We start from the raw sequence: 24672 nt of genomic DNA on the forward strand, positions 1-24672 counted from the left end.
GAGAGAGAGAGAGAGAGAGAGAGAGAGAGAGAGAGAGAGAGGTGGTGTGGGGGTGGGGAAAGAGGCGGGAGAAAGAGGAAAGAGGCAGAGAGAGCTCATTGTCACCTCTCTACACACCCCTTCCCTGCTCTCCAGTTCGTAACACGCATACACCCCCATTGCCCTAGTCTCCCTTTTTTACTTTTCACCATCACTCATACTCCTCCCTCGCCCCCTCCTCTTTCCCTGGCCCACTCCCTCCATCTCTCTCCTTCTTTCCCCCCCACTCTCTCCCTCTCTTCATCGGTTACGTTCTTCTACTCTCCTCCTCTCTCCCACTTTCTCTATTTCTCTCTTTTCTTTGCTCCGCCCCCCCTTCCCCTTCTTTTCTTCGCTACCCCTCAAACCCTCCTCCTTGGTTCCTCCCCTCCTGCTCCAACCCCTCCCAGCCTCCCTATCCCTCCTCTCCCCTCAATTCTCCTCCCTTCCCTTTCAATCCCCTCCCCTCCCTTCTCTTTCCCTTCCCTGGGAGGCATCACTCCGAACTGGCCCAGGGAAGGACGCAAAGCATCTCCAAGCCAGCTCTGGGGCCCTCAGTTCACGCTCCTCCAGCTCCTCGCCCTCAGTCCATCCATCCATCCCTTTTTTGTCCCAGTGCCTGGAACCCCGGCGGAGTCAGCCCCCGGAATGTGGCTCTCCTGGCTGGCTCCTGCTGCCTGGCGTCACCTGCTGCGCTGTGCCCTGTTTCTCGGGAGTGTGGTGTTCAGCCCCTCGGGCTCCTGGATCAGCCTTGCGGGGGCAGCCACAGCCGCCACCCCTGCTGTCCCCACCGTCGCCCCCACTGGTAAGGCGCTGCCAGCATCAAGGGACTGCTTCTCCTGGAGTCGGGAGAAGAATTGGACGATGGATGAAGGGAGGAAGAAAGGCTTTCTTTCTTTCTCTTTCTTTCCTTCTTTCTTTTTTATCCCCACTCATTCTTTAGCAGAGGTGCGTGCGTTAGGGGGTGAGGAGGGAGGTGTTGAAACAAAATTGTCTCTCCATTTCTGGAGAGGAAGGAGGAGGAGGTAAGAAAGAGGGGATAAATGTGGGAGGGAAGGAGAGAGAGGGAAGAAGGGAAGCAGATTGAGAGAGAGAGAGAGAGAGAGAGAGAGAGAGAGAGAGAGAGAGAGAGAGAGAGAGAGAGAGAGAGAGAGAGAGAGAGAGGAGAGTGAGGATGCAGTGAAGATTTGAGTGAAACCAGATGTGGTGGGTCGACTGGTGGAAGTAGGGGGAGGGGAAGCAAGGGGTCTGTACCAGACTAGGAAAAAGTTTGGAGAACTCCTTGAAAAGTTCTCCCAGACTCCTGTCTAAGTCTTAAAGACCACCACTAAAGCCAGCTTCCCTTTAAGTTCCAGTGGTCTCTCTTCGAAAATTCTTCCAGTTGTAAAAGATCAAAGGAAGCCAGAACTGTCCCCAGTGGAACTTTCTGGCCCAGCCGCAGGAGGAAGGATTTTTTTTCCTCACATCTTTGGTGTGTTCGTTGCTTCATTTACCCCATTTGTCTTTGAAGGGCAGAGTGTAGAATGTGGCATTCCCATTTCTGGAGTGCATAGCCCATTAGGGTTGTTTTGGACCACCAAGAATCAAAATCATATTTGGGGGGGGTTGGCAAATGGGTATTTGTCCCCTCAGTCTGGAAATATCTTGGACTAACTCAGGATAGCACTGACCTTTCAGGAGACAGCAAAGTATAGGGTAAGGATTAGGGGCCCTACCCTAAGAGAATTCCAAAAGTTACTATTTGGTAGCCAAAATGGAAAAGGCAGTGCTATGCCCACTGGTCACTCCCAAGTTGTCTGGGGGATAAAAACAAGTCTTTCACCATTTCAGAATGGCCGGAGGCTTAGATGTTACTTCTCAGAATGAGGGGGTGGCCCAGCATTTGAGTTTAACTAGGGAGTGGACTTGACATGCAGACATCACCACTTGGCAGTTGGGAGCTGTCCTTGCCTTGTGTGTGACCCAGGCAGCTGGGACATGAATTTACCCCAGATTGTGCCATTTTGGAGGGGTTGTTTGGAGAAGGTGGGGATGAGAGTGTGGTGGTGAGGGGAGAGGGGAGGTGAAGAGAGTGACGAACAAAATTGCTCATGTTCACCCAAAGCAGTTCTAACTTTATCTCTAGTTCTGTTGTCATCAGCCAATGCAAGCAGATTTTAGGATCTGGTTTGGGGGGCTGCCCTTTATCCCTTAAATAAGGGCAGAATGGAGGAGGGAAGGCTCCCTTTGCTACATACTTTGGATGTGTAGTATCTTTTTTTTTCAACTTTGTGCTCTGACCTCTGAGGTAGGGGGAGTAGAGGAAGGGGGTGGTGGTGGTGGGGAAAGATGGCCAATCCTAGAAGCCCTGGAGCAGCAGAGTTTAAAGCGCCAGGCCCTGGGAGGGGCGCATGGGCAAAATGCTGACTCTTGCTTTTTTCCATTGCAAGCATTTGCTGGATCTTCTGAGGAAGTTAAAAAAAAAAAAAAAGGGGATATTTTTCCTCCCTCTCCAACAATGTTAGCTGACAATTATGGACTACTTTAACTTTTGGAGAGTTTAACATTTGTAACATCTCTTAGGCTCTGTCCATTTCCCTCTCTCCTTTTCATATATACATTCTTTCAAGATATGGAGAGCAAGGTTATGCTGGAGGTGCCCATGGGGGCACAACACTACATGAAAGGGAACCCAGCCCTTTCCACCTCAGGCTCCTCATCATCTTTCACAGTAGACTCTCCATCTCCGACCATGTCAGTGTGGTGACAACCATATCAGAATTCCTCCCAGGCAGGGATGGGTAGTGACTTTTTTACTGTGTGTTCTTTGGACTCCTTTTATATAGTAGAGTGACTTATTGAGAGGAGATGCTTCCATTCAGCCCAAAGACCTAGGAAAACTTCTGGGGATAAAGGTGGTATGGTAGATGGAAAGAGCATTGAGACAGCTAGACAAATGACTCCTTACCAGCTTGTGACCTTGGTTAAGTTAATTGCACTAAGTTTCAGTTTCATCTCTAAATGGCAACAACAATACTCCAGAAGAATTAGAAATCATCTAGTCCAGCATCCTGGGCAGTTAGGGGGCACAGTGGATAGAATGCTGGGCCCAAAGTCAGGGAGACTCATCTTTCTGAGTTTAAATATGGCTTCAGACACTTATTGTCTGTGTGACCCTGGGAAAGTCACATCACCCTGTTTACCTCAGTTTCCTCATCTATAAAATGAGCTGGAGAAGGAAATGGCAAACTACTCCAGTATCTTTGCTAAGAAAACACCAAATGGGGTCACAAAGAATTGAATAAGACTGAAAAATGACTAAATAACAACAGTTCAGCATCCTAGTTTTACTAGATGAGAAAATGCAGGCCTGGAGAGATGAGGGGACTTGCCCAATGTCATATAAATAGTAAGTAACCAAACTGGCATTTGAGTAGAGATCACTGAGTCATGGATCTAGAACAGCAGAGAATGTCAGTGGCCATCCAATCTAGATCCCTGGTAACCAGGTGGCTTAATAGATAGAGCATTGGGCTTGGAGTTGAAAAGCCGAGTTCAAATCTAGCCTCAGACACTTACTCTTGTGTGTGATCCTAAGCAATTCATTTAATCTCCTTCAGCCTCAGTTCTCTCAACTGTAAAATGGGGATAATACTAACACCTACCTTCCAGGGTTGTTGTGAGGATCTAGTGAAATATGTATAAAGTTGGTAAAAAAAAAATAGTGCCCAGCACTTTAATAAATGCTAAATAAATAATAAGTGCTTAATAAATGCTTATCCTCTCTTCCATGAAGTGACTTGCCAAGTTCACATAGAAAGTAAACTCCGGGGGCGGCCAGGTGGCACAGCGAGTAAGAGCACCGGCTCCAGTGTTGAGAAGACCTGGAGATCGAATCCCAGGCTCAGACACTCAGCACCACACCCAGAAATAACTGGCCGTGTAACCTTGAGCAAGTTACTTAACCCCGATTGCTCAAAAAAAAAAAAAAGAAAGAAAGTAAACTCCGGGGGCGGCTGGGTGGGTGGCACAGTGAGTAAAGCCCAAAGCCCGGGTTTGGAGTCAGGAGGACCAGAGTTCCGTTCCGGCCTCAGACACTTAACACCCACACACGTTAAAAAAAAAACAAAAAAAAACTAGCCGTGTAACCTCGGGCAAGTTACTTAACCCCAATTGCCCTCCAAAAAGAAAAAAAAAAGCAAAAAAAAAGAAGAAAGAAAGTAACCCCCAGAGTTAGGATTTAAATTCAGTCATCTGGCTCAATCAATTTGGTTGTGTCTCTCATTGGAATGTAAGTTCCCTGAGGGCAGAAAGTGTTTTTTGCCTTTCTTGGTTTCTCCAGTCCTTAGCATGGTACTTGGCACATAGTAGGTGTTTAATAAGTACTTGTGATTGATGAGAGGCTCAAAGTGACACAGCAATTCAAAGGACTTTAAGAACAGTGTAAGTAGTAGAACCAGCATTCTAACTCAGGTCTTTTGACTCTGAATCTAGTTTTCTTTCTTTTAGACTTTGCTGATGAACCAAAGACTCTGTACAACATAATAGCTGATTTCTCCAAGAACATTTAAAAGTTCCCAGACCAACTTATGGGCATTATCTCCTTTGATCTTCCAACAGGGAAAGAGATGCTCATGGTTACTCAATTACCAAAAAGTGAGGTGGGATATAAAACTAGAATACTGACTCTCAAGTTTCCACTGCACCTGTTAGCAGATCCCAACAGGGCAATAGTCAAGAAACATAGAGTGTGAACTTTAGCATAATGGATCATTTTGTTGTGTCATGAAAGTTGAGTTGTTTCAGTTGTGAAAAAAATCATCTGATTCTTTGGGATCTCTTTTGGGGTTTTCTTGGCAAAGATACTTGAGTGGTTTGCCATTTCTTTCTCCAGATCATTTTACAGATGAGGAAACTGAGACAAATGGGGTTATGTGACTTGCCCAGGGTCACATAGCTAGTAAGTGTCCGAGGACAGATTTGAACCGAGGAAAATGAATCTTCATGACTCCAGGCTGGGCACTCTATCCACAGCAACATCTCGATGCCCCTTAATGGATCATAGGAGCATAGTGAGAGCTAAAAGTGACCATTCACCCCCACCCCTACCCCCAATCCAAGTTATCTAGTCCAGCCTCTCATTTTACAGATGCCAGAACCATAACTTAGGAAGTTTAAGTAATTGTGGCTTGCCCAGATTTAGTGATAGAGACTTAAGGGTTGGGAGGGATCTCTTGAGATCTGAAGGTGGTAGGGGACCCAGTAGAGCTAACCTCCACCTGACTCCAGCCCCAAACTCCCACTCTCAACCTCAGATATCCCCATGCTTACTTCTCCCTCCTCTCATCTCCGAATCTTCCCCATCTCATCTCTAAATTTAGTGAGCTTTTTCTATTAAGCCCCATGGATTCTGTATTATAGACTTTAAATTACAAGCAGAGTTAACCTTGGAGCTGAAGGGGTTGAGGGAGGCTCCAGACCCAACCTCACTGGTAGCTGTCAAGCTACATGTGACACTAGTTTCAATAGGTGTGCCATGAAATGCTGGACATTGTTATTTCGGGGAAAATAAGATGTATAAATAATTTTATTTAATATAAATTCTGTTTATACAGTGCTTATGGTATGGTAAACTTGGCATTCAAAAACATAAATAGAACTTGACTATTATATGTACACATGAGGCTCAAAATATTTCAGACCTTGAACTTGCAAATAACTTAACAACAACAAAGGTTGCTCCTTATGGAAGAGAAACTGCACACATGGGAGTGTCTCAGTTCTTCCATAGTGTTGTCCACACAAATATTCAATATGTAGATGCCTTGCAGCAAAGAATACAGTACTATGAGTTTGGGAACTGCTGGTTCTCACTGGGTAAGATCCGGGAGGGCCAAAGTAGTCCAGGTAGTTTCATGGAGGGGGTGGGACTTTAGCTGAGTCTTAAGAGGATTGAGAGTTGGGGAGGGGGAAATAGGAAGGCATTTCAATTGGAAGAAATACCATGGGCAAAGGTCTGGAAGCCAGTGTGAGTCCTTCTATATTCTGGAGACCAGGAACACCAGCGCCATTGTAGTTCTAGAGGCCAGGATTTGTGAAGGGAAATTGGGTTGACTAGGTAGGGTGCAGTTCATTTCTGGAGGCCCTTGAGGGCCAAGCTGAGGAATATCCTGCTTAATCAATGTTGCTGACTGACAAGGACATTTGGTAACATTTTACTGTGAGACTTGAGGGGGAGGGAGTCTCAGGTTTTTTTTTTCCTATGGTTTGGACAAGGGCAGGTCTCAGAACTCCCATAGAGCACAGACTCCTAGTCTGTCAGTTGGCAGAGGGCAGTTGGGTAGCTAAAAACGGAGGGTGGGGGTGGTAAATTCTTTTTAAAAGGCATCAGGTATTTGCTGCTGCCAGAGCTAGCTGGGTCTTGTGTCTGGTTCAGGAGGGTTAATCCCATGCTTCCTCTCCTTGCTTCTTGCGAGTCATATGAGTTCAATGTCTACTTAAATTTTTTTTATTTACAAAAATAATCTTCCTTACCCTGACCTGGCTGGCACGCTTGATTTGAGCAACTGAGTGACCAGGCATTGTCTAGCTGAGGTGTCATTGTTTGTGTTAATTGTGGAGATTCACTGCCTTCCTCTCTTAACTTATACGTGGCAAGAAGAGGAAGAGGTAGGATTTTTCATCCATTAGGATGAAAAAAGAACACATTTCATCTCTTATTTGTTCATTTCAGAGCTGCAACTCTTCAATCTTGCTTTTCAGATACCCATCAGGTAACTTCAGCAAATAATCATTTGACAGTTATGCAACATACTGGACATACAAAGACAAAAAACAAAAGTCCTTGCCCTCAGGGAGTTTATAGTCTAGAGGAAAGGATAAAACAAAATGTCCATAATCAATTAACAAGTATTGATTAAACTTCTACTAGGTGGCCAGGGCCTGGAGTCAGAAAGACCCAAGTTCAGATCTGGCTTTGGATACTTAATAGCTGTATGACCCTGGACAAATCACTTAACCCTGTTTGTCAGAGTCTCCTCATGTGTAAAATGATCTGGACAAGGAAATGGCAAACCATTCCAGTATCTTTGCCAAGAAAACCCTGAATTGGGTCATGAAGAGTTGGACATGACTAATATGACTGAATAGCAAAGTGTGCTAGGTATTGTGCTAGCAAAAATCAAGGAAAACTTCATAAAAGAAGTGGTAACTGAGCTGAGAAGGAAGATAAGGATAAAAAGAAGTGGGAATGAGGGATGTATTCCAGGCATGGGTGATGTGAAACTTGTGAAACCTCAGGGAGACAAAAGACAGAGTGTTGAGTCTGGAGGAAAATGAGAAGTTCAGGTTGACTGGAATTGAGTGGAATAGTGTGAGATAAGTTTGAGAATGTAGACCAGAGTCAGGCTGTGGAAGGTTTTAAATGCCACATTGAGGAGTTGATACTTATTTTAGTGGCCAGCTAATAGAAGTTTTTTAAGTAGTGGAGTGAAAGGTCAGATCAATGTCTTGGGAAGATGATTTTGGCAGTCACATGGCAAATAGATGGAAGAGGCAGCTAGATTGTGCAAAGAGTAAGGACACTGGGCCTGGGGTGAGGAAGACTGGAGTTCAAATATGAATCCAGATACTTACTAGTTGCATGACCCTGAACAAATCATTTAATACCTATCTCAGTTTCCTCATCTGTAAAATGAAGGTAATAATAGCACCTACCTTCTGGGGTTGTTTTGAATATTAAATCTTATTTGTAAAGACTTTGCAAAACTTAAAGTACTATATAAATGCTATAATTGTTATTATTAAAAGAAGAGATAGACATTGATAAGGAGACTATTGTAGTAGTCCAAACAAGAGATGCATATGAAGTAGACAAGAGAAAGGAATGAATATGAGACAATCTAAAAGTCAGGAAATTCTTTCAATAAAACTTCCCCAAAAAGTTGGTTTTGAATTTTAAAATAGAAAGACTTTTTAGGGAAACCAAACAAACTCCATTTAATAGTAGAATCTCCATATAGCTTTTACTATATAGAAATTCTTCCAGTCTTCCTGTTTTCCCCCTAGTCTCCAGGTCCTCCTGGGAGGGCACAGAAGAAGAGGAAAAGGAAAGTGAGATAGATACTCCCTATGCAGGTTTTATGTAAGAAATGAGATATTGGATCTGATGATAAACTTAGGTTTAATCTAGGCCAAGAATCTCCTCTGATTCATCTCTGCATCCCTTGAAGCGCCAATACTCTACATATCTTCCATACATGGTAGATACCAGATAGGGATGTGTTGAGTGAATGCCTGAAAGGACAGAGCAAGTTGGCTTTAGACTCTCTGAACTTAAGCAAATTGGCCCCCTGCCTCATTCCATTTCTCCCCTCCATGCAGAAACCTCTAATGAGCCAAGGACTCATGAGGGCTCAGACCTTTTATCCTTTACATCTTCCCCTGAACACTTTGAAAATCTGTGGCTTAAGAGTTTGCCTGGAAGGATGTGGTATGAAGGGGCCTGTCCCTGGCTAATGGGGATACCCTCTTGTTAAAAGCTTACAGCCAGGTAGCCTCTCGTGATGTGGTTACCATTCTTGATTTTGGAGGGGAGCTCTCTCTCTCTTTGTCTCTCCCTCCCCAATCCCATCCTCTCAGCCTCTGACTCCCTGGCACCTGTTTTGAATATCTCTTTGTCAGTGTCCTGTTGCAGATGGCAAAGTGTTAGAAAGTAGTGACATAACTAGAAAGATTTTGAGGAGGGGGGAGGGTAGACACCATTGATTACAATGTAGTCCTCAATTCAAACCCTCCCCTTTGCTGGAATGGCATCTCTTCATTTACTGTGGCTGTGATCACAGCTTCTTCCTAAAGGTGGGCACACCATCTTCTGTTATTAGAATTAACATTTGGTAGGGAGCTTAGAAGTCATCTATTCCAACCTTCATTAGAACCAATTTTTGGGTTATGTTTAAGGGCTTGGTACAAGCAGTAGGTGCTTGATCAATGTTGTTGACTGGTATGGTGGTTTTTATTAGTCTCCTGGAGGTGGTGAGTTGTCATTTTCCCATGGTTTGGTTCTACAACCACCTTGAAAGTCCTCCTCTCATGCTTCATCATGGCATAGAGTGGAACTCTCAAGGGCCCTGCCAATGGAGGACAAGTTCTAGCAGGTCCTCCCAAGCTGGAAAGGGTTTCATTCTGGGCCTGGTGTAAGCCAAAACTTTTGTCATCCAAGGAGATCAGGGATCAGGGTTCAGATCTGCTAAGTGCTGAGAGCCTCCTCACCAAGTTGGCAACAGATATTGGATTTTTCCACCACAGTTGACTCTTTAACACAACCTACAAAATTTTAAAAAGGAGTTTCTGTCTGAATTTGATGGAAGAAACCCCATACTAATGACATTAAAGAAATATTGCTGGGGGCGGCTAGGTGGCGCAGTGAATAGAGCACCGGCCCTGAAGTCAGAAGAACCTGAGTTCAAATATGGCCTCAGACACTTAACACAAAAACTAGCCATGTGACCTTGGGCAAGTTACTTAACCCCAACTGCCCTCAAAAAAAAAAATTAAAAAAAAACTTTTTTTAAAAAGAAATATTGCTTTGGGACAAGGGTAGTGAGATTGGAGCAAGGATTCAACTTGTTGGGCACTTATAAGACGCCTACTAGGTACTGGAGATGCAGAGATCAAAACAAAACTGTCACTTATGTACTGGACACTGAAATTCTTCCTTTCTTCTGGAGAATATATTAATATATGTTGAGAAGTTGATCAATGGCCTCATAGGTGCTGGTACTCAGGGTCAAGAGGACCAGCTCGGAGATGACTTTGTGTTAAAAAGGACGGGGAAAAAAGAACACTGGGAACAGAAAACAGTCAAGTTGGCCACCTTTCTTGTAACCCCAGCTCCAGGTCCTCCAGGAAGAACTCAGGCCTGTGTGCAGCTGCTCTTTGGGTGTGTGGGGGTGGGGTGGGGCCAGAGCTGCAGCCCTCTAAGAATCTGAAAGTCAACCATCTTCTTTAACAAAAGCTAACGTTCATGATTAGGTAATAGCTAACGTTACTGCTTTAAAGTTTACAAAGCAATTTATGTATATTATCTCATTTGTTCCTCACAACAATCCTGTGAGGCAGCTTTGGAGATATCCTGAAGAATGTTGAGGGGTCTAATGCAGGCACTCTGGAGCTTTTTGATGTCACATATGGCTTTGACAGTCTATTGACACTTACCAAGCCCCATGTCAAAATAATTTTATTTTAAATGTATAAAATAAATTATGTAGGATCACAAAGGAAACCAATGACATAGAAATATATTTTTAGGGGCGGCCAGGCAGCACAGTGAGTAAGAGCACCGGCCACAGAGTCGGGATGACCTGGGATCGAATCCGGGCTCAGATACTTAGTACCACACCCAGAAATAACTGGCCATGTAACCTTGAGCAAGTTACTTAACCCCAATTGCTTTAAAAAAAAAAAGAAATATATTTTTATATGTTTATTTTAAATGCATAAAATAGAATATATGGCATCACGAAGGAAGCCAAATACATATGTGCATGTATTATGTATACGTGTTGTATGTATACATATACATATGTATGCATGTACATGCATTCATGCATACCCACATACAAGACAGCTAGGTGGCACCATAGTGCACGGAATGCTAGGAATTGAGTTAGGAAGACTAATTTTCCTGAGTTCAAGTGTGGCCTCAGACACTTACTAGCTGTATGACACTAGTCACCCTGTTTGCCTCAGTTTCCTCATCTGTAAAATGAATTGGAGAAGAAAATGGCAAACCTCTCCAGTGTCTGCCAAGAAAACTCCAAATGGGGTCATGGAGAGTTGGATATAACTGAAAATTGACTTAACAACAACAAATAATATAGATAGATAGTGTGTAGGTATATATATATATATATATGTATGTGTATATATACGTGTATATATATATACACACACACACAATATGCTTATACATATATGTGTGTATATATTTATACATACATATCCACATATGTGTCTGTGTCTATATTTCTACTATATCTATTTCTATGTTCATGCACTCACTGAAATCTTTCCACAGATACCTTGGAAGGGAGTCCATGGATCCCAGATTAAAAAGACCTGGTCTAGAAAGTTAATAATTTGCTTAAAACCAAAGAGATCATTTTTCCCCCTTCCCTACCCTAAAGTTAGGATTACTGTGTTAACTAATGAAGGCAAGAATGGCATGGTGGTTCAAAGGCTTCCCTTGGAGACCAAAAGACCTATGCCCAAGTTTTGTTTCCATCGACACATACTGTATGACTTAGCCCCAGGGCATTCTCTATAAGTTACTGGTAGCTGCTAATCTGCATCCTCAGAGGGAATTTAGGCACCAAGAGTTCTGGTGAAATTACAGGTTTGGACAGTTCCCCCCATGCCCCCCCAACCCCTATCCCTGGAAAATGTTATAGATGAATTTCATTCTCGTATCCTGGGAAACCAAGTCCACCTTTGGCCCTGTTTCCCATGCCTTCTTCCTCTAACTTGGCATTGGAGATCGAGAAGACTCGATTTTAGGGCACATTGCAGGACATATTTGGGGACTGGAGATGGAGGAAGATTTTGAGTCATCGTTAGGAGTGAGTGGAGGGTCTGGAAGGCTTAGGGAGGGATTTATAGGCTAATAAGTATGGAGTCAGGGAAGAGATAGGTGAATTGAAAGAATTGGAGGACAAGTAAAGAAGGCTAAATGGCAACAGCTACAAAACTCTTCTGGAAAGTGGACTTTGGTTTATGACAGTTTCAAGAACTGTGGTTGATGATAAAAATATGGCTGTCTCTGACTAAATATAGCTTCAGAGCCGGAAGAGTCCTTTGAGACTATCTAACTCAACCCCTTCATTTTCTTGAAAGAAGGAAGGAAACACTAACCTTTTTGCTGTCCCTCAGTCGCATTGCTCAATTTCTCATCTCTGCCTTTTCCCTGGCTGTCCCCCATGCCTGGAATGTTCTTTCTTCCTGCTATTTAGTTTACCTTTAAGTCAGATAAAATCCCATCTTTTCAAGAGACGTTTCTTGCTTCCATTTCCCCCTAATTGCTGGTGCCTTCCTCCTGAAATTACTTTCCATTTCCACTACATGTATTTTGGATGTACAGCGTTCTTTGTATATTATTTCCCCCATTAGAATGCGAGATCCTTGAGGACAAGGACTGTGTTTTTGCCTGGCACATAGTAAACATAAAATATATGTTGACTTTCTGATTGAAGTCAGTGTTTATTTCATACAGTAAGTTAGTGATAGAGCTTAGTCTAGAATCTGGGAAAGAAGAGGTAGGAGGGAAGAAAATAGTGAGAAGGTATCAGTAAGTGACAAAATGTGTCAGTGAAGAACATTTTTGCTGTCAGGAGGGACAGGAGGTTGACATCCAGGTCAGGCTGGTCAGTTGGAGGGGACAGAAGCCATCCCTTTCTATGTGACTACATCTATATCCCTCTCATTAAGCTGGAGGGAACAGGAACTTAGGGAAGCAAACGGGAGCCAAGTTCAATGGCATAAGACACAATCTTTCCAACATCAGACTGCCTCTTGTATGGAGTAAGAAGGTGCTAGAAGCAGTTCATTCTGGAGGCCTTACAGAAAGAATCTAGGAGATTCTGACCTCTTCCTCTTATATCAGTTCAAATCTGAATGTTGCTAACTCATCACCCGTCAGGATGTGGTCCCTTAAGAAATAATTTATATGTGAAACTCATTTTGTATAGCAGACATATTACATTTTTAAAAGGGGCACAGATCTAGAATTGTGAAGGACCTCTCTCTGAAAACCACCTTGTCCAATGGCTTATTTTCCTCATGGAGACTCTTGCCTAAGGTCACAACAGGTATCAAGTGTCAGAGGCCAGATTTGAACCTAGGTCATCTGATGTCAGTGTTCTTTCCACTGTACTGTACGTACTCCCTCTTGGGTGGTTTACGGGGTGCTCAGGGAGGACTAACGCCTCTCTTATAAGGTCTTGCTGAGTCCTTTCCAGTGCTGTTATCCACCTTTGGTGTCTCCCTGATTCACCCAACGCTTACTTGTGGCTCCAAGAAGCTGCAGCATGTGCAGTGGCCAGACCCTGGTAAAAACCATCTCAGCAGAGAGGCTTCAAATCCATCAGTGAGTGAAGAAGATATCTACCCCAAACACGTGATGACTTTCCCTGGTAGAATGGGTAGATGAGAACTTTGTTCCATTGGCCATAAAGGCAGTTGATGCAGGTGCTGTAGAGCATTTAGAGCTTGGTCAGGCATCAGAGACACCAAGGTCATCCACTGCATCTCAGGCTATCACTAGTTATCTTGACTTTTGTCCTGCCATTGAACTTCAATGACTCAGGAAGAGAGAGTGAGGCTAATGACTTTGTGCAACTCTGCCTCACTTAAATCCAATTCACACACAAGTCAAGACATCATCCCGTGATATCATTGGTTCTCTCAATAATGACTGACAAACAACAACTCCCTTCTGACATGAATCTTCTATTTTTAAAAAATTGGAATCCTTCTGTTTTGTTGACCTCTGTTATAATCTCAGAGATAAAGGATAAAGAAGATGAAGACTTAGGTCTAGTTACTCCGTGTTCTCTAGAATGTGCTGAATTTAGAGTCTGAGGACCTGGGTTTGAATCATGATTATGCCATCAGCTAGTTAAGTGACCTTTGGGGTCTTAATTTCCCCATGTGAAAAATGAGATTAGATCAAAGGTTCTGAATCTGAAGTCCATGAATTTGTTTTTTAAAAAAATATTTTGATGACTATTTCAATACGATTAATTTCCATTTTAATCCTTTGTGTTTCATTTTATTCATTTAAAAACATTATTCTGAGAAGGGGTCCATTGGTTTCACCAGACTGTCAAAGGGGTCCATGACATAAAATCCCAAAGAATCAATTGGATTGAATGGTATCAAAAATATCTTCCAGTTCCAAATTTATGATCCTATGAATAAGGAAGGAGAGGTTTCTTCTTCCTTATTCTTTAACCTTTCCATCAATCTGTAAATAAACATTTAAATATAGCTTGGAATCCCTTTGTCAAATGAAGAAAATTTTTGTATTGAAGACAACATTTTTTTTTATATGTATGGTTGTAAACATATATACTTTTTAAGGTGTGAATATAAAGTAATGAGCTTGTTTCTGTATGTCATAAATATCAGTTTTTTTAATCTCTTGTCCACATCATAGGTTCAGATTCAGAATTAGAAAGGGCCTTCTTCCGGCTCCCAAATTCCAAAAACTTTATTATCAGAAACTTTTTTCTGATAGCTATTATACATGGAACCCAATATATACGTGCCAGACCATAAAAATTGGCCCATGTGCTACCTTTTAAAAAATGACAGTATATGGAAATGATATTCATGCTTTCCCATTAATAGAGGGGGTATTTCTCCAGAAATAGCAAAGGATTCGTGCTGATCTACTCACTCTTTTACCCAGGTCCTCCTGAGAGCAGTGCCACAAATCTGTAAGATAACTGGATGAAGTTAAGGGTGTAGTCAAAGTTCAGCGCTAAGAATTTAAGGCTTGTAAAATGTTTGGGAGTCAACTTGATCATTTTAAAACTGTGTTTCCTCTTTCAATGGTACTAGTGTGCTCCCAGGGTTTTTCCCTTGGGCCAGTCCCTTGCTCTTCTTCCCCAAAGCCTTAGCTCACATCCTCATTTATGAAAAGCAGTTGCAGTAGTTTGAGATGTGGCCATCTTGAAATTAAGCCAGACTTCTTGACTGTCAGGAGAACAAATGCTGGAATGAGTTTTTGGGGAATGGGGATAGGGTGTAACATATGTAGCCCTGGAGAGTCAAGGAGATAATATGTGGCCATTTGGCTGATTTAAACCACGAATCAATCAATAATCATTTATTAAAAACCTACTATGTGCTAGGCACTAAGATGGTCACTGAGGATATAAAAACAAAGAATGAGGTAAAATGCATATAAGGATCTTCAGAATAAATACAGGGACAGGATCTGGGATTTCACTGGTATAGGAAACTAGTGGAGGTCATCAGGTTCTCTGTAATTTACAGTATCTAGAGTATTATATATACCTAGAGTACTAGAAGGTTAAGTGACCTGTCTAGAGTCACACAGCTAGGATGTGTCAGAGGCAGAACTTGAACCTAAATCTTCATAACCCTTAGGCTATCTCTCTATCTACTATGCTAAGTCCTTACACTTAAGATGATAAATGAAGGAGGGGAACTGAGGGGATTAGAAAAGACTTCATGTAGAGGAATTCTTGAGCCTCATATTAAAGGAAGAAAGGTGCTCTATGAGGCAGAGATGAGAAGAGAGTGTATTGTAGGCATGAGGCATAATCAGTGTAAAGACACTTAAAAAGGAGATGGAATTACCATTTTAAGGAACCGAGAGAAAATCAATTTGACTAGATTGCAAAGTGTGGGAAGGGGAATATAATATAATGAAGTTGGAAAGATAGTTTAAGCATGAATTCATATTTTATTCTAGGGACAATAGGGAACCATTGAAATTTATTGGGTAGTGGCCTGACATGATCATATCTATACTTAAGAAAAATCACTCTGGCACCTGTATGGAAGATAGATTGGCATGGGAAGAAACTTGAGGCAGAGACCAATTAGAAAGCTTTTGCAATTATGATAAGAGCCTGAAACTAAGATGGTGGGCATGTGAGTAGAGAGAAAGGGTGGGATGTAAGAAATGTTTTGAAGGTAGAAATAGAAAGATTGGACAATTGATTGTATATATGGGATAAGGGAGAGTGATGAGTCAAAGATAATTCAGAGGTTATGAGCCTGGGAGGCACCACAAGAATGGTGGTGCCTTTAACAGAACAGATTTAGTAGAACGCTAGATTTTGGAAGAAATACAATGAATTCTGTTTGGACCATGTGGAGCTTGAGAAGTTTCTAAGATATTGAATTTGAAATGTTCAATAGGCTTTTGGTGATGTAGTTTTGAAGCTCAGGGGAGAGAATAGGGATAATATCTAGATGTGGGGTCATCTGCATAGATCTTTAAACTCTTAGAAGTTGATGAGGTCATCACAAGAAAGTACAGAGAGAAGAGAGAAGGTCCAGGACAGAAAAAGCTTGGAATATCCATAGTTAGGGAATGTGATATGAATTATGAACTAGAAAAGGATCTTAGGAGGGATCAAAAGACCAAAAGACTCATGATAGAAAATGCTGTCCAGAGAAAGAACTGATGCAGATTGAAGCATACCATTTTCATTTTTGTGTGTGGTTTTTCCTTTTGTTTGCTTCTTCTTTCACAACATGACTCATGTGGAAATGTTTTACATTATTGTACATGTATAACATATCAGATTGCTTGCTGTTGGGGGGAGGGAGGGTAAAAAATTTGGAACTCAAAACCTTTCAAAAAATGAATGTTGAAAATTGTCTTTACATGTAATTGGAAAAAGTGCTATTAGAAGCAGGGGTTTCTCACCCTTCTATATCTATCTACTTATCTACCTGTCTACCTATCTGTCTGTCTGTCTGTCTGTCTGTCTGTCTCTCTCTATCTGTCTGTCTATCCATCCATGTGTCTATCTATCTGTCTAGTTACTGATGAACCTCACTTTTCTCCCCTTCCTGTGTTGACCTATGTTAAACTTTTGTTAACCTATTTTATAGGGTTAAAGGTTAGCATAGGGTTGAGATTTGGAGGGGAAAAAAGTGAAGTCAATCAATTAACAAGTAATTATTAAGCATTTATTTTATGCTAGGTACTGGACTAAATGCTAGGAATACCAAGAAAGGTAAACATAGTCCTTTTTCTTAAGAAGCTTACATTCTATTTCTAATGTATTTTTTTTGAGGGGGGAAGGCAAGGCATTTGGGGTTAAATGACTTGCCCAAGGTCACACATACATTTTATTTCGAAAACAAATATGTGTTGCTGTCTTTTGTTTTTACATTGCCTAACTACCTCCCTCTATCTTTCCCTGTCCCTGTCAGGGAGTGATCACTTTTAATAATTTTTTTTAAAAGAAAAAAGAAGAGAAAGAGGAAAAAAAATCAGCACAATTGACTGATACTTTGAAAAAATCTGGAAAATATATGCAATTTTCCATATCCATAGAGACCTACCTCTGTGAAGTGGGAAGAGGTGTATTCTTAGATCTCTTCTTTGGGCTAAGCTTGTTCTTTGGAAAGACTTACATGAAGTGATGCAAAGTGAAGTAAACAGAGCCAAGAAAACAGTACATGCAATGACTACATCAGTGATGTAAATGAAAATAACAGTGACTACGACACAATAAAAATGAATATTGCAAAATTACAAAGTAGCTTACAATATTTAAATAGATGGGTACATACAAGATATACACAGAAAAGATAGGAGGTAACCTCAGAGGGAAAAATTGCCTGAGAAAGTACCATGATATTGAGGGATTTGAAGTCAAAGAACATTTGTGGGTAATGATGGAACATGACTATTTCTGTCCATGGCTGAGGTGGAATGAAGGAGTAATTCATAGGATTTAAAGATATTGAGACTTTAGGAGGCCAGAAGGAGCACCCACATGAATGTTAAAGGTCTTCTAGGGACTTTAGGGTAAGAGCAGGAGTTGGGGAGGAGGGGAGGTCAGTGATCCAGGACCCTCAAAACAGAAAAGCAGTAGATTGATGGGTAGCATAAATTTATAGTCATCATGATTGAGTGACTTTTTCTAGCTTCATTTAGCAGCTTGGAACTCTTTTGTTCTTCCCTAATTGATTGATTCTGATCCTGTGTGTGTTCTCCAGGGTTTTGTCTTAAGCTTTCTTCATTTCTTATTTTATGTAATCTCTCAATAACCTAGGGGGTGCAGTGGATAGAGTGCCAGGCCTAGAGTCAGGAAGACTCATCTTCCCGAGTTCAAATCTAGCCTCAAACTAGCTGTGTGACCCTGGGCGAGTAACTCAACCTTGTTTGTCTCAGTTTCCTCATCTGTAAATGAGCTGGAGAAGGAAATGGCAAACCAGTCCAGTATCTTTACCAAGAAAACTCCACAATGGGGTCATGAAGAGTCAGACGTGACCAAAACAATTCAACAACAACAACAATATCACTACTAGATCTAGCTATTCATTCCCAGTTTCTCTTCTGAACTTCAGTCCTGCATCACCAATTTTCTTTTGCATATTTCAAACAGGATGTAGCAGATACATCTCAAACTCAGTATAACCAAAACTCAACTTGTCATCTTTCCCCATAAACTCCTCTCTTCCAAATATATTTTTGTCAAAGGCACCACCATAGTTTCTAGTCTCCCATTAGCCTTGACTCATCACTCTTCCTTGCCTCATATATCCAAGTTGCTGAATCTTGCTCTTTCTACCTCTGCAGCATCTCTTGGATCTGACCCCCTCTCTTCACTCTTACAGTTACCATCTCCATTCAGGTGCTTATCACCTTTTGACTAGATTATTGCTACAACCTCCTAATCAGTAAACATGCCTCATTTCTTTCACCACTCTATACACTGCTGCCAGAATAATTTTCCTTAATTGCAGATCTGTCGGTGTGAGTCCTCTACTCACTCGATTCCAATTGGTGAGACAATCTTATGTCACCAGTTCATATTGCTTCTGGGATAAGACATAAGCTCCTTATTTTGGCTTTTAAAGCTCTTCACAACTTGGCCCCATTCTATCTTTCCATCCTCACTGGATATTACTGCCCCTTCCATACTCTGTGATCTACCCAAACTGGCCTAGTCTCTGTTACTCACACATGATGAGCCGTTTTTCACCTTCTTGCCATTTAGCTGGTTATCCCACACACCTATAAAATTCACTTCCTCCTCATCTCCACCACATGAAATTCTTTTACTTTAAGACAAAGCTCAAGCACTATGTTCTGGATCAAGTCTTTCCTGAGCTCTCCAACCTGTACCTGTCTTCCCAAATTATCTTGTATTGAAGTACTTGGCATTTACTTGTATTTGTTCACTTTACATTTATGCTATTTATAGTTGTGTATGTGCTTGTTGTTATACTTGTATATCTGCTCATTGTCTCCCTCATTAGAATGTGAGCACCTTCCTATATGAATTATTTCATTTTTTGTAGCTGTATCCTTAGCCAGTACCTGACACATAGTAGGTGCTTAATAAATGCTTGTTGATTGATTGATTTGGAAAGTAGTTTAGGTGAAACCAGGTCTGAGAGCAAGTAGATGGAAAGAGAATGAGATGAAGAGACCTGAATTTCATTATGTACTTGGGAATTCCAAAGAGCCCAATGGGTAGCATTGGAGTGGTACCTAGTAGGTGGAGTAGGGTTGAAGAAGATGAGAGAACAGGAGGTAAATGAGTGTTGGGGATGGTTTGCTCCTAGGTAACTAGTGATTGAATGATACAGAGAGAGGGAGAGTTACAGGTGGTGGGAACTTGCTAGCCATAGGGGCATCTGAATTATACTGTTTTGTAGTCCTGAGTAGCACTAAAGAGAACTGCCAATGAGAGTCATTGGGAGACAGAAAAAAGGGAAAATAAGAAGTTGAAAGAATAAGGAAGGGAGGAAGATGCAAAGACTGAAGAAAGATGTTTTTATGTAAAGGGATGGTGGGACTTTTTATGGGAGGAAGAACATTCCTGAATGGATGATGACATTCCATGCTCATACATGGTGGTGGAGATGGAATGTCACTTTCAGGGAACTAGTGGTCATCTAGTTTAGCTGGCATGCAGGCTTAATGAAAGGAAGGAATACTGAAACCAGGCTAGAAGAGTAGACGTGAGCCTAAGTGTGGAGAATTTTAAATGCTGGGCCACTAAGCTGGGGTTTTATGCAATCTGTAAAGAGGATCCACTGAAGATTTTTAGTGAGGAGACTTTATGAGCCTTTGAAGGACCTAGTATAGAACCCTGTGCTCTGCGGGTACGCAACAGAGCCACAATTAGGAATTTTTGCACCCAAGGCAAGTATCACAAGGGCAAATAGCAAGGTGAGTAGGGAGGAGGATATTGGAGAAAAAGATCCCAGAATACCGGACTTCCATATACAGTGGGGTTAGCATGGGGGAAAGAAAGTGCTCACTTCAGCCATTTGGTTACCTTCCTACTTTAAGTAATTATTTAAAAAAATGTTTTATTGTTATTTTTTACATTGTTGTCCCTTCCCCAGGAGTGGTGGAAGGCAGGCTTTGCCAACAGTCCTCTTAGGTTGTGATCTGTGATGGTTGCTGCAATGGTTAGAGTCCTGAAGTATTTGAATTTTAATTCACTCTAATTTGTTAACTAGGTGCTAACCTCTATTGTTCTAACCTGCTGTCAGCTGACCTCTAATTTCTCCACTCTGGGACAAGGTCCAGATTGCCTTGCCCTAGTTATGGCTCTGCTACTCACTAGTTTGGTAGGTGTGTGGGAAGAAACATCTATGAAACTGAAAGAAGAATGTGTTCTTTTCTTTTCTTTTCTTTTCTCCTTCGTTCCTTTGTTCCTTCATTCCTCTCTCTCTCTCTCTCTCTCTCTCTCTCTCTCTCTCTCTCTCTCTCTCTCTCTCTCTCTTTCTTTCTTCTATTTTGAATTGTTTCAACATTTGGCCCATAAAGACTGTGGTATTCTAGCCTACAGTATCATGTTTAGTTATAGATTCAGTCCTTTTATTGTTCCCCAAATTGAAGGTTTCTGAGCAATCAGAAATCTTAATTACTGTACCAGGAGCTATGTGTCCTTGTTTCTGCATTAGTTTTGACTCCTTAGTTTGACTCCTTGGAGCACAGTGCTCATGGAAGCAAAGTCATGGGTTTAATCCCTGTATAAATGAAATAACTTCACTTCTTCTGTGACTACTGATGAGATCCGTAACTCCAGCCAATAGAGCAATAGGAATCCTAAGTGGAATAGTGGGAAGATGACTTGGAAATTCCACAGGGACAAAGCTGAGCTAGGGTAACTCACATGCTCTGGTGAAGGGGCGGCAGCATCTAGTGCCACCATGGAAAGTTTGAATAGCACTCCTTTTGCCCAGCCTAGATGCCATCATGCTGTGCCCCCCTGTAGAAGCTCTGTGGTTATAGACCCTCTTCAAACCCCACCAGGGCAGAGTTCTAGAATATTTTCTTTGTCCTCATAAACAGCTGAGTAGTTTGGTCATTTGGGGAACATTTAGCCAAGTGAATGTGTCTTTTACTTTTGTCTCATATCAGTATGTGGAGACAGGAGACTGAAATGGAAAAATTGGTGGAATGAGATAGCAGTGTCAGGACTCTGAAAAATGCCTGAGTGCACTGGCCAGAATCCTAGGTTTTCATTTTATTCTATCTTGGGTGAGTTGGTAATAGTCGTGGGAGTGGTTTTCCCAGTAGGGGTGAGTGTGTGAAGTGAGGAGGAAAGCAGAAAGAGAAGTGAGAGGGTGGGGCAGGGGTGGAGGCTGAAGAGTTGGCTTTTGGATCATGGCCCTGTGGACAGAGCCAAATTTACCAACTGGATTGCAAAATGCTTTCCACCATAAATTTAGAGCTTTAGAGATTTAGAGCTAGAATGAACCTTAGAACATAGAATTTTGGAATATTTGAGCTGGAAGGGGTCTTTAGAGATTATTCAGTCTTACCCTTTCATTTTATAGGTGCAGAAAATAAGGCATAGAGTAAATGACTGGTCTGTGGTCACACAAATGGTAGAACTGGGATTTGAACCTAGTTCCTGGACTCCTAATTTAAAGCTCCTTTTAATATGTTCACTTATCTTTTGCTTCATGAATGATCTCTAAGCACTTTGCATATATTTGAACTGATATTCCATCTTATTCTAGAAGTTGAGGGGATTAGCATTCTTACTTTGCTTTTGTTAATAATGGAATTATTAGCAATATTAATATAGTATTAGCTATTCTGTATGTAGATTTTGGACACTCACAACTGAACCAGAAGTGGTAAGTAGGCTGCATATTCTTTGAGAAATTACAAAATTCAACTAGGTCTTGAAAATGCAAATAATGAATCCTGTGAAGTCATAGCATATATTTAAATTTGCACTATTCAATCTTATAATTGTGTAAAATATGGTCATGTGTTCTAAACCAATATAAATATGCGGCGCTAATTCATATAATGTGACCAACTCATGGGATTCATTATCTGTGCTAAGTGGAACTTAGCTGTTTTTTTTTTTTTAATGATCCCAAGCTCCTCCCTGAAAATGGGACCATTTTAAAACAAACAAAAATTCATTAAAGCTATATGACTGCAGAACATGAAATACCATAGTGACCAAAGAAATCAATTTGAGGGTCACCCAAACAGCAGTAGAGATGCACATGGTGGGTGTGAAGAGACACTAACATATTACCAACCGAGAACTAGTCAAGAGTGGTGGCCTGAAGGATATCCTTAGAAAAACATATGCCCAGGGGCGGCCAGGTAGCACAGTGAGTAAGAGCACCGGCTCCAGTGTCAGGATGACCTGGAGATTGAATCCTGGGCTCAGACACTTAGCACCCACCCAGAAACACCTGGCCGTGTAACCTTCAGCAGGTAACTTAACCCCAATTGCTTAAGAGCGGCCATGTGGCTCAGTGAGTAAGAGCACCGGCTCCAGTGTCAGGATGACCTGGAGATGGAATTCCAGGCTCAGACACTCAGCACCACACCCAGAAATAACTGGCCGTGTAACCTTGAGCAAGTTCCTTAACCTTGATTGCTTAAAAAAAAAAAAAAAAGAAAAGAAAAGAAAAATATATGCCCAGAAGAGAAAACAAATGATTTCCTGAAAAAAGCCCTAGACACATTGGGTGTGCCATCAATGGATGTTTTACAGGAAGGTAAGGCTAAGAGCTGTGCAGGATGAAAAGGTGTTGAATGGGTTGACATCACCACTGTTAGAGAGAACACCTTTATAAGTGAGATCACAACTCCATCAAAGTGTTGAAATATTAATAACAATACCATAATCTGTATAATGCCTTATAATTTTCAAAGCATAGGTAACTGGATTTGCGAAGATTACACCAGTAGAGCAGAAACTTTTGGAGGTTCCCCTCTACCCTTTTTTTGTCCAGACCTATGATTTTCATCAGAATAGAAGAATGCATATGTAGCAGCAAGCACCCCAGCATCCCTCCGGTGGCTGCTCACACAGGTTCTTGGATCTGCTTCGATAAAGGAAAGCAACTCAAAATGGGTTAACAAGCTTACTTTAATCAGTCAAACATGTATCATTTACCTAGTTCAGGGGAAAAAGGTCAGCACCCCGAACTTCAGAATATACAGACAGAATTATGAAGTCAGAGAAACAGATCAAGTAGACAGATTTCCAAAGTGTCCAACCATTACATCCATACCCAGTCAACATCTGGGTTTCAACATCTGGGTTTTTCAAAGCCGGGGGGCTCTGGACAACGGCTTCCCAGAATCCAGATCAAATCACAGAACACTTCTCAAAGTGAGCCCCAAAACAAAGCCTCACATCAGGGCTTATATAGCCTTCTCCTGGCTCAGAGAATGTAACAACCTTATTGACCCACTGGCTAATCAAAAAGTATCTATTGAAAAACAAGCCTCCCACCCCAGGCTTCAGGAGCACTTTAGCCTAGGGGCAGGGAAGATCTTCCAAATTTGCATTCTATAGGCCACAAGAGGCATGACTGATCCTCAGTCAGCCAGCCACTAAGAGTTCCCTGTGTTCTTTCAGTTGCTTTCATTTAATGACAGATGTCCCATGAATCTGATGAATTTTTAAAGTTTGACCAATTATGTCTCATGCCTTATTACATTCTCCCGTTGTCTATCTGGTTTGTTGTTCAGTTGTTTTTAGTTATGTTTACCTCTTCATGATGCCATTTGGGGTTTTGTTGACAAAGATTACTGAAGTGGTTTGATATTTCCTTCTCCAGCTCATTTTATAGATGAAGCAAACACTTGTCTTGCCCAGCGTCACACAGCTACTGTCAGAATCCAGATTTGAACTCATTTCTGCCTGAGCAGGCCCAACACCCACTATACCAGCTAGCTGTTTCACCAGTACTTTTAGAGCACTGGATACAGCAATTCCTTCCATATGAGGGGAGTTAGGGATCTAGTGCCCCCCCAATCTGTAAAATTTTTTGGCCCTCCCTTTGTACCAGAGAAGAAGTCTGAATTATTATGGCATTAAAAGATCAAATAGGCTGATGTCATACAATACTCTCTCTCTCCATATATATGTATATGTATACATATATAGGTATATATTTATATAAATATATATTTTATGCATTTCTGAGTTTCTAAACTTTTTCTCTGTCATCTGTTGGCCTTTGCATTTTGTCTGTAGCTACTGCAAAAGTCCCTCAAAATTCTCATTTAATTTCTTATGCTGACCTGCAATATATTGAAACTGAGATGGGGAAAGACACAATGTGGAAGGGATAATTTTATTGGCCTTTCCTTTCTATCTTTGATTTCCTTGAGGGATAGGCCTAGAAGTGGTATCTCTGGCTTAAAGGGTATGGACATAATTTCAAACTGCTTTCTAGAAGGAATGGACCATTTCATAAGTTCACCAACGGAAGAGAAGCATTCCTATCTTTCCATAGGCCCTCTAATGTTGACTTCCCATATTTTGTCAACTTAATAATTTTCTCAACTTCAAAGACATTTTGATTTGCATTTCTCTTATTTGTGATTTGTAGTAATTAATTTTTCATATTGTTGTTATTAATTTGCAATTATTCTTTTGAGAACTGTTT

General features: G+C 41.4%; 1 protein-coding gene across 2 annotated transcripts in view; it reads left to right on the top strand.

Moving 5' to 3' along the window:
- Positions 1-434: 434 nt before the first annotated feature.
- Positions 435-24672, top strand: part of MRC2 (mannose receptor C-type 2) — a 102380-nt gene continuing 78142 nt past the window's right edge. For both annotated transcript variants that reach the window (XM_069076227.1, XM_069076226.1), the window contains exon 1: positions 435-823. In XM_069076227.1, the coding sequence (XP_068932328.1) occupies positions 667-823 (157 nt within the window). In that variant the 5' untranslated portion in view covers positions 435-666. The remainder of the gene's footprint in view (positions 824-24672) is intronic.

Source organism: Petaurus breviceps, unplaced genomic scaffold (genome assembly GCF_028583685.1).
Source record: "Petaurus breviceps papuanus isolate PSGF00001 unplaced genomic scaffold, PetGlider_PUasm1.0 90925, whole genome shotgun sequence".
Classification (NCBI taxonomy): Eukaryota; Metazoa; Chordata; class Mammalia; order Diprotodontia; family Petauridae; genus Petaurus; species Petaurus breviceps.